Below are 19,446 nucleotides of genomic sequence, written 5' to 3' on the forward strand. Positions count from 1 at the left end.
TGTCGTGAAAAACAAACACAATACGTTAAACATATTTGTGTGGGTTTTGGGTTTGGTACCAGTGTACGTTTGATGATGACATATGACTAGATCAGCGGTTACTGGTAAGTGTTTAGAAGCAATGTACATGTACACACACAAGAATATATATGTCAATGTTGCACTGTGTTCCACACATTGGTATGATTATGGGGTGAAGTAAGTTTGTTGTGCTGGTGAAGTTTTCAACCTAATATTTTGTTTTCCCCAAGACAGGTGAGCCATAGGGGCCTTTCTCAGACCTGTATGGGAGCACATTTGCACTTCCTACACTTTGTTTTCCCAGTACAGATAAGCCATAAGGGCCTTTCTCAGATCTGCTGGGTACACTTTCACAGATTCAGCTTCGCCGGTTTGTTGACTGGTCTGCCTGATCTGGTACGGTGTTGGCCTGGTGTGTTGTTGACAGCTGGTCCTGGGGCCGTGGGTGTTGCTCTGGGCGTGGCCATCTGTATGGGTGGCTGCTGTCTGGGCGGTGAGGGGATCTGTTGAGGTGGTGATGGTGGTGGAAGAGAACCCGAAGACGTGGCATTCCCAGACAGGGTGGCATTCCCTGCGGAAGTGTTTGTCTGCAGTGTTGGATGGGCTTCACCAGGCATAGCCACTAGGTGTGACCTGTTACGGCGAATCGTGCCCTGCGTTGTTGCCACGATGAAGGAGCGTGGATTGTGGTGTTCTGCTACAACCTGTCCGGTTTTGTTCATGTCTTTAATGAACACAGATTCTCCTGTTTTGAGCGGAGGTGCCTCTCGTGCAGCATGGCGTTTGTTGAAGAGTGTTCGTTGTTTTGATTTCATGTCATTCTCTTTTTCTTGGATGAGAGAGTGATCAGGAGTTGATGGGCGGAGGGAGGAGGGTAGGATGGGAAGTTTGGTTTTAAGTTTCCTCCCCATCAGAAGTTCGCTGGGGGAGAGACCATTGCGCAATGGAGTGGCTCTGTAGAGGAGTAGGGCTGCATAGGGGTCTTTGGATTTTTTGAGCATCTGTTTCACCGTTTGGACTGCGCGCTCTGCTTCACCATTGCTCTGGGGGTACCATGGTGAGCTCGTGGTGTGGGTGAAGCCGTAATCTGCTGCAAACGCCCTGAATTCTGTGCTGGCGAATTGTGGACCGTTGTCAGAAATAACAACATCTGGTATGCCATGAGCTGCAAAAACACTCTTGATCCTGACGATGGTGTGAGCGCTTGATGTTTTTTCTAAGGGTCGAATCTCAATCCATCGAGAATAGTAGTCAATGATGATGATGTACATTTTGCCATCATGTTCAAAGAGGTCCATCCCGACTCTGGACCATGGGCGTTCTGGGAAGGAAGAGGGAAGTAATGGCTCTTTTTGGGCTGGCCTGTGTATTGCGCAGGTGCGGCATTTGCTGACCATTTCTTCTATCTGGGAGGAGATGGAAGGCCACCAAACTGAAGATGAGGCCAAGGCACGGGTTTTAGTGATGCCCTGGTGTCCTTCATGTAGGTTGAGGATGTCCATTCTCATGTCACGGATGTCCATTCTCATGTCACGGATGTGTGATGTGTCACTGACTTGCGCGCGCGCGCGCGAGGGTGCGGGTGAAATTCCGCGCCAGCACACTGAGTCACACCAACACTGGAAAGTGCCGCCCTGCCAGGCGGTGAGAAGGGGACCTGTCTTATATGAACTGACACCACGTATTGAAAACCCATAAACACATTTGACGAGAATGATTCCCACTCACAACCTTGTAAACGCGAGCTCTTAAAGCGTTTTGATTTTTTGGTGTGTTTTTTTTTTTTTTTTTTTTTTTTTTTTTTGGTTGTTGTTGTTGTTGTTGTTGTTTCCTGTTTTGTTTGTTTGGTGTTTTTTTGTTGTTGTTGTTGTTGTTTGTTTTTTTTGCAACTGTGGACTCTGGTCGAACTTTTTCCGGTTTTGTGAATCAGAGTTAATTCCCGTGGACTATTATCTTCTCAGGTTATCAAGTCAACATGAAACGACAGAATTCGCGAACTGCACAAAGGAAGAAGATCGACAGAACTGTCACAAAGAAATGCCCAACTTGCTCAAGAGAGGTGGGTTAACGACGAATCTATGTGTAAAACAGATACTGTATCGCAAATCGGGTGATGCTGTAACACTTCATCGTCGTGTGTGTGTCAGCAAAAACGCTTTGTTTACACTTCCCATAGGCCATTCATCAAATAAACCAACCACCAGCTCGATTGGAAAGAAAAAAAAGGCGATATCTACTTTTTTGTCTCCTCAAGACGGAAATGATAGTGCTAACAACAAGTTGTGGATGTTCACATCACCAGTCAGAAAGAGGAGTGGAGGGGAAGGCATACATGCACATATTTTATATGAATATATTCTGTAGATATTGACTTGTCCTCAGTAAGGCACTGGCAGATCTCCGTCAACAGAATTTAATGAATAGATAAATAAAGCGAGGGTGGGCTTGGAGAAAGAAAAAATTAAACAAGAACAGAAGAAATCATACTGTGTCACCATATATCAATGTCATATTTTTCAATGATGTATATATAATAATAATAATAATAATGGATACTCATATAGCACACTATCCAGAAGTCTGCTCAATGTGCTTTACAAAAACGCTTTTGTTAACATAAAACATCATATCTATGTTACATACACACACCAAAATGTGACTGCACACACACACACACACACACACACACACACACACACACGCTGCATACATACATTTTAACATACATGTGTATCTAACAGCTACCCTAACACATACGCACATAGGTAGACATATACATGCATGTAGTTATGTACACATACATATGTATACACACAGTCAAGCACAGCTAACGCAAAGAAAGTGGACCTGCCACAATTGAACTTATTGCTGAGGGAAAAGGTGAGTTTTGAGACGAGATTTAAAAGATGTGAGAGAATCAGAATGACGGAGGTTATCAGGGAGCTTGTTCCACGTCTTTGGCGATTGAAAAGAAAACGATCTGTGTCCATAGGTCTTACTTCTGACGTGAGATATCCTGAGAAGTTGAGTATCAGAGGAAGAATGGAGCTGGCGAGACGGGGTATAGATATGGATGAGTTCAGAAAGATACTTGGGGCCAGATCCGTTGACTGCAGAAAAGGTCAGAGTGGATAGCTTATACTACCGTATAACTTATAGTCTATTTGATCAGAAACAGGCAACCAGTGGAGAGACTCAAGGAGAGGAGAAGCATGTATATATATAATATTATATATATATATATATATATATATATATATATATATATATATATATATATATATATATAGTGCGTGTGTGTGTGTCTTCAAAATTTGATTTTGGTGAATTTTTCAGTTTGCTTTCTCTTCTCGTTAGTATTATTAATACTAATAGTCTGAAATTTACTACTATTGATAATAGTCTGAAGCTAATGTTGTACATGTTCATAACTTTTTCTTCTGATTATGTTTGATAGATTAAAGAAAATAACCTACTTTGTGATGGGGAAGAAAAAGTTAAATATCGTCATGGATAGATCTGAAGTGCACCATGTACTGAATATTTCTTTTGGGGGGGGGGGGGGGGGGGGGGGGGGGGGGTGCAGGGGGGGGTCTGGATTCTTGATGCATTTTTTGGTCAGATTTTCTAAAAACTTTATTCTTAGCACTGGGAAATGAGGAAGGTGCCCTTGTCACTGTGTCGACATGTCAGACTTTAAATGTTTGCAGTGTCAGATTTTTTTTCATTTTTTATTTACCAGATTGTAAAGAACTCTGGAAGTGGAGCACGCTCAAATTCATTGTGGAATAAGTGAGTTAAGCATGCATCTTGATTCTTACTTGCAGTGTCCAGTGGCTCGGAAATCATGCGAATGTGGCTTGCAGTTTGGCTCACGTACACGGACTGTCCCATCCCGGACAGAACGAGTAGTCACTCCAAAAGGTAAAACAGTGATAACATTTATTTAAAGACAGCAACAGCAACAACAACAAAAAAAAGTTTCAGGAACTTGTAGAATTTCTTACCAGCCTGGAAATTTTAGATTCTGTGTATTACATATCATATATATGTAATGTGGTTTAGGTCAAAATTGTAATTTCTTCACACTCATTGTAAATTTGCTAGCTGATAGAGGAGGCTTATAATCAGATAAAATGTCAGCCAGAATTTTGATACAATTGTAAGATGAAGTGGTTATCTGAATTATGAATTCATCTATCAGTTTGTTTGTTTTTTACTCAAAGGTTTAAAAAAAACAATTTTTTTTAAATAAAATAAGTCTATGTGAAAAATTGATTGAATGAACACTTACGTTTTGCACTCTCTCTCTCTCTCTCTCTCTCTCTCTCTCTCAGTGCATTGTTATTGAGAGGGTATATACACGTATGCACACATGCACATCTGTGTGTAGACATGTGTTTGTATGTGTGTCACTGTGTGTGTGTGCATGCATGTCTGTGTGTTCATGTGCTCACAATGGCATGTATGTCATCTAGTCACAGCTGAAGACCCAGAGCTGACTGAGAGCAAGCGTCGGAGATTTCGCACGAAGCGGATGCGCCCAGATTTTTTTAACCCTCTTGATATGGAATATTCTTCTCGACGGAAAGTAAAAGTAAGTTTGTTGCTTGTTGAGAGCTGGATTTTCATTTTGAATGTGTGTACTTCATGTCCAGCAGACTTCAGATTCTAGAAGTAAAGCCTCTGTTCAACTTAAGCCTTGCATCTGTTAAGGCAGCAGTTACTGACATCAGCTTTCAGCATGATATTTTTTTCACAGTTGCTCTGATCTTAATGGTATTGTTCTTTCCCTATACAGAAATAGAGAAGAGTAGACTGCTTTTTAGGTTAAATATCTGTCACTCTTGTTTTACTCTGTTTCAATGATAGAGGCACAGTGGTGCATGAGCTGTGATGAAATTATTCTTTTGCGTGTTGTTGTCGACTGTTACATTCATGTGCCTTGCTGTCATTGTCATTACATAATACATTGCTGTTAACTAGTTAAGTGACAGTATGAAGTCTGTTACATACATTTTATTTTTTCTAAGAAGCGTAATATTCAAATCAAATCTATCAGTGTATCACGTAATGTCTGTCTGTCGTCTTGTTTATGGACATTTTCTTGCTTATTTTAGTGTTTGAAGTATGTGATGGTATGTCTGGGATTTAATGTATTTTTTAACCAAAAAATGTAACTGAAAACAAAAGGAATATTCTTGATGAATTGCTTCAATTATCAAGTAATATCTTCACTATTGTCTGATTTTGTATGCTAATTGTGGTTGTACACATGTCAGAGTTGATTTTTTTTTTTTTTTTTTTTTTTTTTTGTCTCCATGTAAAATATTCAGCAAGCATTAATTCAAGTCTTGACAATGTAATGATTTGACAGGAGTAGGCTGAAACTTCAGTTAATATTACCAGTAATTTGTCTGGATATTAAAACAATGAAACGCTGACAGATGTGAAAAAACCTCCACTGATGAGGTGGAAATATCTGATTTGATATTCATGACATAGATTTTGAAATAATTCATTTTGGACTGTGAACAAAAAAAATATAGCACAGATTAAGTGATTGATGATGACCACATTGGGCTCGTGCATGTTTTCTTTTAAAGTAATAATGCTGTCTTCCATTGCTTCAGTCTGTGATTGTTCTGTTGGCATACATAAATTTTCTTTTTGTTTTCATTATTTCTTCCATAGGTCCAATCAGTGATTGTGTTGTTGACCGGGTAATTGACTGACTGACTGACTGACTGATTGATTGATTGGTTGTTGCAGGTTCCAGAAGTGAAGAAAAGGCGTGGACGTCCAAAGGGTGCCGTCAACAAGCCCAGCAAACCCAAGCCTAGCTCTCTGAGTAAGCCCAAGCCAGAACAAGGTAATTTATGTTGCTGTTCAAGTGGTGTGTGTGTGTGTGTGTGTGTCACTGTGTGTGTGTGTGTGTGTGTTTAAATATTTTTTCGTTTTTTTTTTATGGCAGCTACAGTGTTATTTATATGGATCAGTCTGCATGCTTTGACATTTTTTTCAAGTCCTTGAAACTGAAACTGAAACTTGTTTGCTTGATTGTTCTTGGAATTTTTTGTTTTTTGTTGTTGTTTTGTGTGTGTGTGTGTGATTTTTTATTTTTTTGCGGGTGGGGGCGGGGATTTGGGGGTTGTCCTTATGTTCATCTTCAGTGTATATCTGTCTTGATCTTGAACTAAATTGAAAAATTACACATTGTTGAAACAATACAATGTTGAATGTTATTTTTATCAGTGAGTATTTATTAACCTCTTGACTGCGCTGTTGACGTACGGCATACGTCATGAAATGTCGCTCACCAATGCTGTGTTGACATGCGCCGTACATCATGTTACAACGTTCTATGTTTCGAGTCCCGCATTACAGGAAATACAGTCTGCTAACCATTAAATTAGCTCCCCTGAGCGCTCTTTATCTCCTGAGTTCCATAAGCTAAAATTATTCAGTGGATTGACATATTTATGGCGAAAGTTTTGCAAGTTTGTACGAAGCTCAAGTTGTGTTTGGAAAGCCATGGCTGAATGCAGACAAACCCCAACACTTGCACTTGTATTGAAAGAATTCTTTCAGGATGCAAACAGTAGAGATGAAGATTGTGGACTGAATGAGACAGAACTGCATGAAGTTGATGTCGAAGGCGCTGATTTTGACAGTGGAGGGGGGTGGGAGGTGGAGTTGCTTGACGAAACTGAAGACAGACAAGCTCAGCTGATTCAAGATGCAGGTGGGTGTTTACGAGGTTTGTCAGTTTATTATTTGCTTTCCGTTTGTTGTAACAATGAATATGACTGCATTGTGTGTGTTTTGAATGTGTTCGTTGTGGTAAGTATCTTCGTCAGTCACTGATCAGTGTGTGTAAGTGAGAGAGAGTCAGTCACGTGGGTTACTGTGTGTGACCATCACAGCCCAAGGGGGCGTGGCTTGCTGGCTGGCTCATTGTTGATGACAGCGTGTGTCGCTCGCCCAGAGCTTTCTGTGTGTTCGTTCCCGAGTGTGTATTGGTTTGTTGTTGTTGTTTTGTGAGAGAGAGAGAGAGAGAGAGAGTGGGGGAAGGGGGGAGGAGATGTTTATAAAACTGAAATCAGAGAATGATATACAGAATTGTATGCCTAAATTACTTTGTAAATGCAACACTTGTAGAAGTGTGTGTGTGTGTGTGTGTGTGTGTGTGTGTGTGTTGTCATTTTGTTTTGTATGAGAAAGAGAGAATGAAGGGGGTGTGGCATACCATGAACCAGTTTCAATATGTGTGTGTTTGGGGGGTTTGGGGTGGGGTAGGTGTGTGTGTGTTTGTATTTCAGCTTCTGAAAACAATCAAAAAACCAACAAACTTAGTCTTTTATGCAATGTGTTTCAGGTATGCAGCATGGTGATGATCATGATGTTCATCCTGGACCATCTGGAGTTGACAACTTGCCACAAACCTACAGCTGAAGACCAGCAGCAGCAAGACCAAAGGGCAGTAAACAAGCCTCCAGCAATTCTGGATTGCAACAAAAACATGGGTGCCATGGCCCACCATGACCAACAGCTGCAGCCCTACGATGCCACAAGGAAAACCCTGAAGTGGTACAAATAGCTGTGTGTATATTTTCTACAAATTGCCATGCTGAATGCACACATCCTCTACAAAAAAAACCGGCAACGGCAGTACACTCCTGGACTTCAGAAGGATATAATTAGTGCCATGATTTGTGGTGACCAAGACCAAGAGACTGCTAAAGATGACCACGCTGTTTGTCTTGTGTGGATGACACTTCATCCCACCTACCCCACAGAAGGCCTGGCCACAAAGGAGGTGCAGAGTCTGCTGGAAGAAAGGACAAAGAAAGGATGTGAGGTTCTACTGCCCAGACTGCCCCAGCAAACCAGCACTGTGTCTTGAAGACTGTTTCTGCAAGTACCACACACAGCGTTTTTACTGGCGATAGATCCTGGGTGAGTACACCCTTTTCATTCTTTGTGTGGACTGTGTTGGAGTCTTATGCACTTGGACACTGTTGCTCAGCCTTGACAGTGTGTGTGGTTGATCACACCAGTCACAAGAAAGACAGGTTGATAACCTGGTTGATACTGTAGCACCTACATGATGGAATGACAGTCCCAGTTATTTTTATTAATGCATTTTATGGAATTTTTCTGTCAGATTGACTCATTATTTGAACATGTGAGTACTAAAAACAAAATCTTGGTTCATTTTCCTTTCATTTGATATATACTTTTATGTACTTATCTTCAGTAGTTTTTGAAATATAAGCAAATTAAAATCATTGGCGTGTTTTTCTTGTTTTTCTGAAAAATTTCTCAGCATAGGCCATAGCAAAACGTACTAGCAGTGAAGGGGTTAAGGATATTGCTTTGGTGAACCACTGTTTTGGATGTTCTCCAGAATGTTTGTGAACTGTTTCTTTGATGGTCTTTGTATCTTCCAATGGAATAACCACTCATGGTTGTATTCTAGGATGACTGATCAGACCATTTACAACACAGTTAGTTCAGCTATTTGCATAATGAGAAAGAAATGGTGTTTTGACAGCATGGTGCGTGTGAAAGATGCATATATATATATATATAAAAGTGTATACATGTAAAAACAGTGTTTTGTTTCTATAGTATGTGCAAAAGATGCATGTATCGTATGTAATGATGTATGTAACAAAAGGTTTTGTGTTTTCTTTGAATGGTTTTGTAAAACTAAAAGATGCATACAATGATACATGTGATGGTGTTTCATTGCCCCCAGGGGGAATGTGTAATATAAATTTCTTTACCTTACTGAAAAGAAACCTGATATCAGAGGAGTGATCAACCTATAAACAAATACGAAAACTTAAAAAATCAAGTGTAAAAGTATAATCATAGCCACAAGGCTTCCACAAAAGTGTATCTTTGCATTTATGCATCAAAAGAACTGCACAGGTTCTTGAGGTCTATGATGTGTCATTTTGATTTTGTGATCAATGATGAAGCAGATGATGATTTTACCTTTTTTATTATTTCATTGTTAAGTTGATCAAAAGGTTAACTCTCTCCATACAAACGGCGAAAGAGACGACGTTAACAGCGTTTCATCCCAATTACCATCATCAAAATATTGCAAGCGGAACGCTCTTATACTGAAGAGGTGAATGTTGACAAAGAATACCACAGTTCTGACGACGGAAGCTAATGGTTGGGTTATTCAGACACCCACTGGACATCCTAGGGGTCTGTGTAGAGGAGAAGAGAGGACTGGCCGTACTGAGTGAGTTAAGTATGCAACAACTTAGTGGGGAAGTTGATTGCAGTGTTATTCTGTTATCTGTGTCCTATTTCACTTGTAGTTTCACCATCAATGCTGTCCTATCGACACAACCAAACTGACCACGGCTGCTCAGCCGAGCACAAAATCCGGCTCTTTAGTTGGCCGAGCAGCGTCTAGCGTCTTGGGTCAAAATTTTTTTAATGCCAGACTTTCCCACCGCACTCTGCACTGACCGGCACATTCGCCGCGGTATTTCTGGCCCCGCGTGCCAAACTGGAACACTGCCTTCTTTGTTTCACTCGGCCCCGCGGCCCCCGCCCCACTTTTCCCACCTTTTCACAGCATCCACACATTTCCTGCAGCGATTACAGAAAGCTGAATTATTGCTATTCCTGGTTGTATTATTGGAGTGCAGTTTGATTTGATTTACACAATTTCATTATTTTATCAACATCATCGTTTCATTTTTTTTTTTTTTTTTTTTTTTTTTTTTATTACCTTAAAAATCTTCGTCTTTCTCATGGAATGAAGGGCACAGCAGTGCCATAAGCCGACAGACACTCACCCCTCTCTCCATCCCCCTGCTGCTCGCACTCACCATGCTACAGTGTGTTCATTTAAACGTTTGTTGTGCTGCCAAGAAAAATCACCCAACTCAAAAAGTAAGCTAATCTGCATGCAGGCATGCTATATGTTCTGTGTGTATTTACGATGTTATTGTGCTAAACGCCTGTTTTCTTAGAGAGGGATTTAAAATTAACGATTTTTGCGATCATGTTTCTGCTTATCCTTCTCTTCTCTTTCTTCATTTATGTTTCAGCCGTTGCCACAACAACCGCTATGTAAGAAAACATATTGTGTTTGGAGTCAATGGAAAGCATATTTTGTGTTCTTTTTAGAAAACCACTTCTTTAGTCGTTATTTCCGATCCATCTGAGGAGATGATGCGCGAAAGAAACAAAGCAGATTTACCGCCGAACAAGCGTACAGCGAGTGCCGCTGGCGCGGCCTGTTTGTCAGCCACGTTTATTTATATCCATGCCCTACTTCCTGGGTTCACGAACTTTCGTAGGGCCAACTAAAGTGCCAGCACTGAACACCCGTGTGACAGAAAGAAGTGTGTGAAAAATATGGAAAGGCATTAAAAAAAAAAAAGAAAAAAAAAGAATGCTGATATTCATTGTCAGGAGTACTCATTAATGATTCATTTTTCTGATTAGAGATGTGCATGCATGTGAATGACAGGTGTGTGAGTGCGTTGATTCTTCTCTACACGATTCAACGCAAAATAGATATTACTGTTATTAGTATTAGTATTCTTCCAAATGAATAGACTTAGGATTGGCACCTCTGAGCCCTGCACTTTAAAAAAAAAAAAACATTTATGTCTGTTGTACTAGTGGTGGTGTATTGCATTACTCGTTTGTTACAACAGATTTCTCTGTGTGAAATTCAGGACGCTTTCCGTGGGGAGAGCGTGCCACTGCAGTGCAGTACCATCCTTTTTTTTCTCTGCCTGAAAGTGTATTTTTCTATTGGTCATCCAGTCCTTGTTTCCATCAACTTTCAAGTATCTTGAGAAATGTTACACCATTTTACTGGACCTGACCCAAAACAAAGCTCCACTTAACCACAAACTATGACCCAAACAAAACTCCACTTAACCATAAACTGCCTTTGTGTTCTGGTTCACCAGAGTCCAAGCCTACACCACCCCCAGAGGAGGAGAACAACATGTACGCCAACATGCCCTCAGAGAAGATGCTGCAGTTCAACATCATCCTGCAAGAGCTGAACCACAAGTTTTTCAGGCAGAACTTCAAGCCTCTGTGATGACCGGGGCCTGGACTGCAGTCTGTGTGGACACAAGCATTTGTGCAGCTGTGTGTGTGGTATACATGTATTCTTTGTGTGCACAGTGGGGAGGGGGAGGTGGGGTGTTGGGGCTCAGGATTGGGAGGAACGTTTGTGTTGTATACATGTATTCTTTATGTGCACGGAGTGGGGTTAGGGTTGGGAGGAATATTTGTGTTGTATACATGTATTCTTTATGTGCACGGAGTGGGGTTAGGATTGGGAGGAACGTTTGTGTTGTATACATGTATTCTTTATGTGCACGGAGTGGGGTTAGGGTTGGGAGGAATATTTGTGTTGTACACATGTATTCTTTATGTGCACAGAGTGGGGTTAGGGTTGGGAGGAATATTTGTGTTGTACACATGTATTCTTTATGTGCACGGAGTGGGGTTAGGGTTGGGAGGAATATTTGTGTTGTATACATGTATTCTTGATGTGCACGGAGTGGGGTTAGGGTTGGGAGGAATATTTGTGTTGTACACATGTATTCTTTATGTGTACGGAGTGGGGTTAGGGTTGGGAGGAATATTTGTGTTGTATACATGTATTCTTGATGTGCACGGAGTGGGGTTAGGGTTGGGAGGAATATTTGTGTTGTATACATGTATTCTTTATGTGCAGGGAGTGGGGTTAGGGTTGGGAGGAATATTTGTGTTGTATACATATATTCTTGATGTGCAGGGAGTAGGGTTAGGGTTGGGAGGAATATTTGTGTTGTATACATGTATTCGTTATGTGCACGGAGTGGGGTTAGGGTTGGGAGGAATATTTGTGTTGTATACATGTATTCTTGATGTGCACAGAATGGGGTTAGGGTTGGGAGGAATATTTGTGTTGTACACATGTATTCTTTATGTGCACGGAGTGGGGTTAGGGTTGGGAGGAATATTTGTGTTGTACACATGTATTCTTTATGTGCATGGTGGTGAGGGGTAGGGGGAGAGGGTGGAGGGGCTTGGTGGGGTGGGGCATTTAGGTTGGGAGGAATGCTTGGCACAGTGATTCCATGGGTCTCTGCTCTTGTCAGAGTGAATTAGGGGACAAGTATTGTTTGAACGAGGTGACGGGACTTGGGCGTCATGTCTGTGGGATGGAGCATACATGTGGGATTCATGTGTGCGAGGCAGAAATGGCAGCTTTTTTTTCAGTCATGTCTATGGATGTTGTTTTGTTTTGTGTGTGTGTTTGTTTTTCTTTTAAAGGAAAGTGAGATGTTCAAATGTAAATTTTTTTTTTTTAATTATTATTATTGTTTTTCTACAGCTTACGTTGTGTGTATTCTCAATTCTGTACGTCTGTATGTGAGAGTTAAGGGGAGTGTGAAAATTTAAATAAGTCTGCAATTTCTTTAATTCTGTTTGCTTACATTTGCATCAATATGTTTTCATTGCTTGAAGTATATGTAAGTTAAAAAAAAACCAAAAAAAAACATATTGAAAACAATTTCACTAGAAAGGCTTGTAAAGTCTGGAGCATTGTTTACTTTGTATAATTTTTTTTTCTTTTTTAGGCTTATAAAATTGAGTACAATACATCATTGTGTTTTGCGCAGTCAGTATATTTGCTGTAGACAAACCAGGTCCAGCAACATGCTGCAGGGGGCTTTGGGCTGCATTAACCCTTTCACCACCATAAGCGACTTCAGTTGACTAGACAGTGCACCGTCATAGCCGACTTTTGTCGACATCGAAGGGTCATGTTAACAAGACCATATTTCTCACTGTAACAAAGATCGACAGTTGCAGCCAGTTTCCCACCAATAGAACAATGGTTAACCTGTGCCCCCTGACCGAGTTTGAAATGAGCAGGTCCAATGTGAGGAATACTTTTCTTTATTTTATTTTTTCTTGATCTCTGTTTTATTGTATTTGATGACTTGTCTCTGTGGCCAGTGCAACAGTGTTCACTCTGTCATCCTTTTTATTTTGTTTTTTTTACATGAGAAACAGTTCCCATAATGTCAGCATTTAACATGCTCTGGACATAACTGTGTGTCAGCGTTTGCTGTCAGCTTCATTCCGTCTTTGGTTGAAATTCTTTATGGGCTGCATGAATTTCATGAAGAAAAGAAAACATTACGGGGTTGTTGTTTTTTTGTTTTTGCTTGTTTTGTTTTGTTTTTGGCAGAAAAATAGAAATCGTAATCAGCTTGCATAGAAATTGTAATCAGCTTGCTTTTTTCACTTTATTGAGATGGAACAAGCAAAATAAAACAAAAAAAAAAAAAAAACCAGCAAGCAACAACAACAAAACCCAACAACAACTAAAATCTCTAACTATGTACACAAATGTCATACAATGAAACATTTTTTTTTATTTGTTATAAAAATATATATTCATATAAAATGGAAAATCTCATCAGCCCCTTCTCCTACACATTTATACAAACAATAGTCATAATGCAAGAGTTTGAATGAACAGTTCATTAAATTCTGGTTTTCTAATGTACAAATGAATATGAACAAATGCATGAACAGAATTATGCATGTGTTCCGTGTTTTGTGATCATGAGTGCTTCAGTATGGGTGTGCAAATGCTTGAAGTTGTACGCTTGGGTGAATACATTTTCAGATAGAAGGTGCAAATGACAGTGATGATATGAATAATTATAATGACTATAAGCATAACTGAATTATATAAAATCAGTGTTTTTTCTTACAAGTATAAGTCTTTCATTCATGCCAGAGAACAGTGCCAGAAAACACCCTGCGCTCTCCATTTTCTTTTTTAAAATTTTTTTCTTTACTTTTTAAGATAAGTATTCCATTCTTATTGGTCTGTTGCTGCGCAAATTATTTCAGGTATGTCAAAGAAATTCATGAGCTCTCGGTCACGCCCTGCATGGCCTCTGCCTTGGAATGTTTCAGTGGGTTCAAACAGAAGGGAGGCAATTTACCAAGGGAGGTCACTAGCCACAGCAGCTTACAGTTTTTTTCTGCATGAGCAGGGTAGTTGTATGCACAGGACAGGAATTAGACTCCTGGCAGAGCATGCACCAGTGGGTCATGGTTTAGTATTTTAGATTAAATGAAATTTCTGGAGAAAAAGTAGTTTTCTTTTTACTTTATGTCAATACAGTCAGTATCTTTCTTGTCCTTTTCAATTGGAAGAGGCCTGTAATATTCAGTATTCACAGAAGCAGTACTCATTATTGGTGTTTTGTGAGACAGAATAGACCCAGATATATATTTATAAAGAAAAATCGTCTGTCTTTTTCTAATCTGAGCAGTGAGCTGCGTGTTGCAGTTGTTGTTTATTTATTTGTTCATGTCTGTATAAAAGTGAGAATTTTCTGGAATTTCATGCAGCTAAAAAACAAACAAAAATGGGATCCATTTCATATAAAACAAGTAATGCATCCAGTTTCCAATTAGCCAAATTTACCATGTCTCCATTTCCTGCTATTGCTGTCACAACTACATAGCATTGATATGTGAAATTTTTGCTTTCTTTTATATAATTAGTCAGTGTGTGTTTGTGCTAGTATTCTGATTTTTTTTTCTTTGATTGTATGTTTATGTATTTATGTATCGATTCATTTATTTGACATTGTGTGGATGGTGTGCAAAAGTATATCATTATTTCTTTCAATCATGGAATGACCTATTGATTGACAGATTGATTGTGTCGTCTTGAAATAAACTGAATAAGCAGTGTTCAACCTGCCGCTGTCAGCCAGCTTGCTCTGTCTTCATTCTGTTGTTCATTGTTGATATGATATCTCTGCCTCACGGACAGGGGTGGCCCAGTGGCAGTGTGAGTGTCCACCGGTTCGAGTACATATTCGGACTGGGATTGTACTCCTCCCTCCAGTAGGACTTGAGTAGTGGTCTGGGTAATAATCATTCAGTTGAGCTGATAAACCAAGGTCCCGTATGAAGCATGCACTTTGTGCACAAATAACCCATGGCAACAAAAGGGTTGTCCTTGGCAAAATTCTGTTGAAAAATCTACTTTGATACTACGGCAAATACACACAGCAACAAAGAAAAGTGGCACTGTGGTGTTACACACGCTCTGGTGAGAGCAGCCCCAGGTTCACACAGAAAAATCTTTGGTAAAAAAAAAAAAAAAAAAAAAAAAGTAATGCTGTGAAAAACAATCATTTTTTTTTTCTTTCATGCCAAGTGGAAACACTCTCATACTGATTGTAGCTCAAGGAGTTTCTTGTGGAATTACTGACACATGTGACTTCCTCCCCCCCCCCCCACTTATCCAAGTAATCTTGCATGAAAATTTTCTTGCCAATGAAATGATTTTTTTGTATTCATTTTCTTTTCCTCACCACTCACATGCAATATGTCTCATGATTTCTCTTTCTGTCTCTGTCTCTCTCTCTTCCTCGTAAAGAAATGTGCATAAACACACACATGCATGCATGCACATACTCGCACACACACACCAGTGTGCACACTCACCAACCCACCAAAACACTCATAACTCAGCAACACACACACACATACGCCCGCCCCCCCCCCCCCCACCCCACCCCCTTCCCACCACACACACCAATGTATACACATTAACACATATACACTCACTGACACTGACACTCACACACAACAGAGCAGTTAAACACACCCCAATCACAAATTGACAATGCAGACACAGATTTCTTTAGAAAAATTTATTCTCCATAGTCACACAATAAAGATATGAAAACACACTGTTTTTATATACACAATGTCAATTTTAGAATGCAATATCTTATATTGCATGGGCAAGATTTATGATTCCAATAAAGGATTGAGTGCATAGTTTCGTGGCAAAATTGATTCTCTTTAGAATTAAAAGCATTATGTTCAAGAAAAGTATGGATTTGAAGGAAAGATGGATGGAATGATTCTCATTTTGCAGATGAATAATACACAAAGAGCAGGAAATTTGATCCAGTGATAAATCAAGACAATATCATACATATTCACTGATAGCCAGGAAATACCACCTTACAATGAGTACAATACTTGTGCGTATCATCTTACAGTCAAGACAATTCTCAACTGTTCTCATGGATATTAAACAAGGAAAATACAGTGGGTCTTTTTGACACACAAACACATAAGTAAAGCCCAGAAACCTAAAGAATATCAGTAGCTATTCCTTTTAAATATTTCTCTTTCATTTGCTGCACTAATTCTCTTTCTTTTCCTTCTTCTTTATTTCTCTCTTTAGTTATTTCTTTCTCTTCTCTTTCTCCTTCTTTCCTTGTTCTTCAGAATATCATCAATTTATATGTATGGATAAGCATGGATAAGGACCTTACAATCATACACTCAATGCATGTTTCATGTGAAACATTAATCATTCGAGGAATTACAACTGTTTATTTTCATTTTTACAAAGAAGCTTCAAAGTCCATAGTTTCCAGACGGCAAATATTCAAAGTAAAAATTATGTTTGGTGTCATATACTGTACCATGTCAAACTGATGCAAAGTAAGAATGACGTTTCATATGTCTTCTGAAGCACTTCAAAATTACATCAGTAATTCTATTTAACATGTCCCTTCAGTTTTGTGTGGTGCCACACTGCTTTAAGAAATCAATGATCATTCCTGTTCAAAGAAAAGCACAGCCTAGTTGTCTTAATGATTATCGTCCCATAGTCTTAACATCAGTCATAATGAAAACATTTGAACGCTTGATTCTACAATTCCTAAAAACCTGCATTCCTCCATCTTTTGATCCCTTTCAGTTCGCCTATAGAGCTAACAGATCAGTTGAAGATGCCATTAGCATAGGTCTCTACCACGTCCTCAGACATCTCGAAAATCCTAACAGCTATGTCAGGATCCTTTTCATTGATTACAGCTCTGCGTTCAACACAATAGTGCCATCAAAACTATATTTTAAACTGAAAGACCTCTCGCTGCCTGGATTCTAAATTTTCTAAGATGCAGACCGCAAGTTGTTAAAGGTGGTGACCTCACCTCTTCCACATGCATTCTCAACATAGGCAGCCCACAGGGATGTGTTCTATCCCCGCTGTTGTACTCACTATTCACACATGACTGTGCAACTCAAAATGAATGTAACGCCATGGTCAAATTTGCCGACGAGACTACTCTAGAAGGGCTGATTACGAACAGTGATGAGTCAAAATATAGGGAAGAAGTACTGGAACTTGTCAGCTGGTGTGATCAAAACAACTTAGAACTCAACGTATCAAAAACAAAAGAATTAATTTTAGATTTCAGGAAGACCAGATCTGACCCATTACCACTTGTCATTAAAGACAAGCAAGTAGAGATCATCAGCGACTTTAAATTTCTCGGACTGATCATTTCCAACGATTTGAAATGGGAGAAAAATACGGAAAAAATTGTTAAGGAAGCACAACAGCGCCTGTACTTTCTTCGGTGCCTCAAAAAGTTCGGAATTAAAAAAGAAATCATGGCTGATTTCTACCGAGCAATCATTGAAAGTGTGCTAACCTTCGCTATTACTTTTTGGTACGGAAACATTTCCAAGGCAGAAGTTGCAGCCCCTAACGGAATCGTAAAAACTGCCACCAAGATTACTGGGGCTGATCTACCTTCTCTAGAAGACATATTATAAGCGGCTACTCAAAAAAGCAAAATCATTCAGCCAGGACTAATCACATCCAGCTTTTGGGATTTTCGAGATGCTCCCCTCTGGTCGACGGTACAGAAGAAAAAGGACGAAAACCAATCGCTTCGCCAATAGCTTTTTCCCCAAAGCAGTCAATGCCCTGTCTCTCGAACAAATCTAGTATGATAAATAGAATTGTGCAATCAACAACCATCTACCTGAAGATCTAGTCATCAGCCCCATCCACATGTAATATGCAGCTTCTGTTCAAACGTGTGTGTGTGTGTGAGAGAGAGAGAGAGAGTTTGTGTGTGTGTGTGTGTGTGCGTGCGTGCGTGCGTGTGTGCATGTGTGTGTGTGTGTGTGCAGTGCGTGCATGTGTGAGTATGCACAAGTTTTTATATTGATACGCACTTGTATGTATCCTAATTTCTATTGTATCTGTGTTTGTGTATTATTTTCGATTTATGTTCGTACCTTGTTATGTACTATCCCCCCAATATTCCTTATGACCCCGGTACACTTGGTAATAAAGACTTATTCTATTCTATTCCATTCTAATCATAGGATCCATATTTTTTCACCGACGGTGAAAGTTACAGGTTTTACTTTCTGTGTTCAACCCCTTGACCGCTGCTGACAAGTATTCTTGTCAGTGAAGGGCTGTCACCTCACTGAGATAAGACAGAGCTTACAGGTCAGGATGTCAGTGAAGGGCTGTCACCTCACTGAGATAAGACAGAGCTTACAGGTCAGGATGTCAGTGAAGGGCTGTCACCTCACTGAGATAAGACAGAGCTTACAGGTCAGGATGTCAGTGAAGGGCTGTCACCTCACTGAGATAAGACAGAGCTTACAGGTCAGGTTGTCAGTGAAGGGCTGTCACCTCACTGATATAAGACAGAGTTTACAGGTCAGGATGTCAGTGAAGGGCTGTCACCTCACTGAGATAAGATAGAGTTTACAGGTCAGGATGTCAGTGAAGGGCTGTCACCTCACTGAGATAAGACAGAGTTTACAGGTCAGGATATCAGTGAAGGGCTGTCACCTCACTGAGATAAGACAGTTTACAGGTCAGGATGTCAGTGAAGGGCTGTCACCTCACTGAGATAAGACAGAGCTTACAGGTCAGGATGTCAGTGAAGGGCTGTCACCTCCCTGAGATAAGACAGAGCTTACACGTCAGGATGTCAGTGAAGGGCTGTCACCTCACTGAGATAAGACAGAGGTTACAGGTCAGGACGTCAGTGAAGGGCTGCTGATGTAGTTGTTTTTTTTCAAATTTACTGACAATTCTGATGCCTCGCCTTCATGTTATATATGTACACTAGCCACCCATAATTTGCCGAACTCTGTCTACTTTTCTAGGTTTCTTGATAGATTATCACCCCTCCCTTCACCGAAGATGATTTCATGCATTACCTTTTACTTTTCTTCTTCATGGAAATGCAGATTTAAAAAGAAATCAACATTTGATTACCCAGTATGACAAAGTCGGTATGCAGATGTGGATTAACCTGCACATTCGAACTAACAATAACAAATGAATAATAATTATGGGATTAAGTTATATATCAATATGGCATTAACTTATAGAGTTAATGGATATAATGTTTTTAAGCCATATATCAATATGGCATAAAGGTATACAGTTATGGATATAATGTCTCTTATTTTAACCCATGCGTTGATTTAAGTGAAAATTTAACGCATAATTATTGGAATGCTTTAAATTGTTAACTTGAAAGCATT

The 19,446-nt window shown here is 39.8% G+C and overlaps 1 protein-coding gene across 1 annotated transcript; it reads left to right on the forward strand.

Annotated features, from left to right (window-relative positions):
* The first annotated feature begins 1,957 nt into the window (after nt 1-1,957).
* LOC143283709 (uncharacterized) lies at nt 1,958-11,768 on the forward strand. The gene is made up of 5 exons (XM_076589959.1): nt 1,958-2,080; nt 3,849-3,945; nt 4,500-4,618; nt 5,794-5,893; nt 10,983-11,768. Exons 1-5 carry the CDS (start codon nt 1,997-1,999, stop codon nt 11,117-11,119), a joined length of 537 nt encoding a protein of 178 aa, XP_076446074.1. The 5' UTR covers nt 1,958-1,996; the 3' UTR covers nt 11,120-11,768.
* The last annotated feature ends 7,678 nt before the right edge of the window (nt 11,769-19,446 follow it).

Source organism: Babylonia areolata, chromosome 7 (genome assembly GCF_041734735.1).
Source record: "Babylonia areolata isolate BAREFJ2019XMU chromosome 7, ASM4173473v1, whole genome shotgun sequence".
Classification (NCBI taxonomy): domain Eukaryota; kingdom Metazoa; phylum Mollusca; class Gastropoda; order Neogastropoda; family Buccinidae; genus Babylonia; species Babylonia areolata.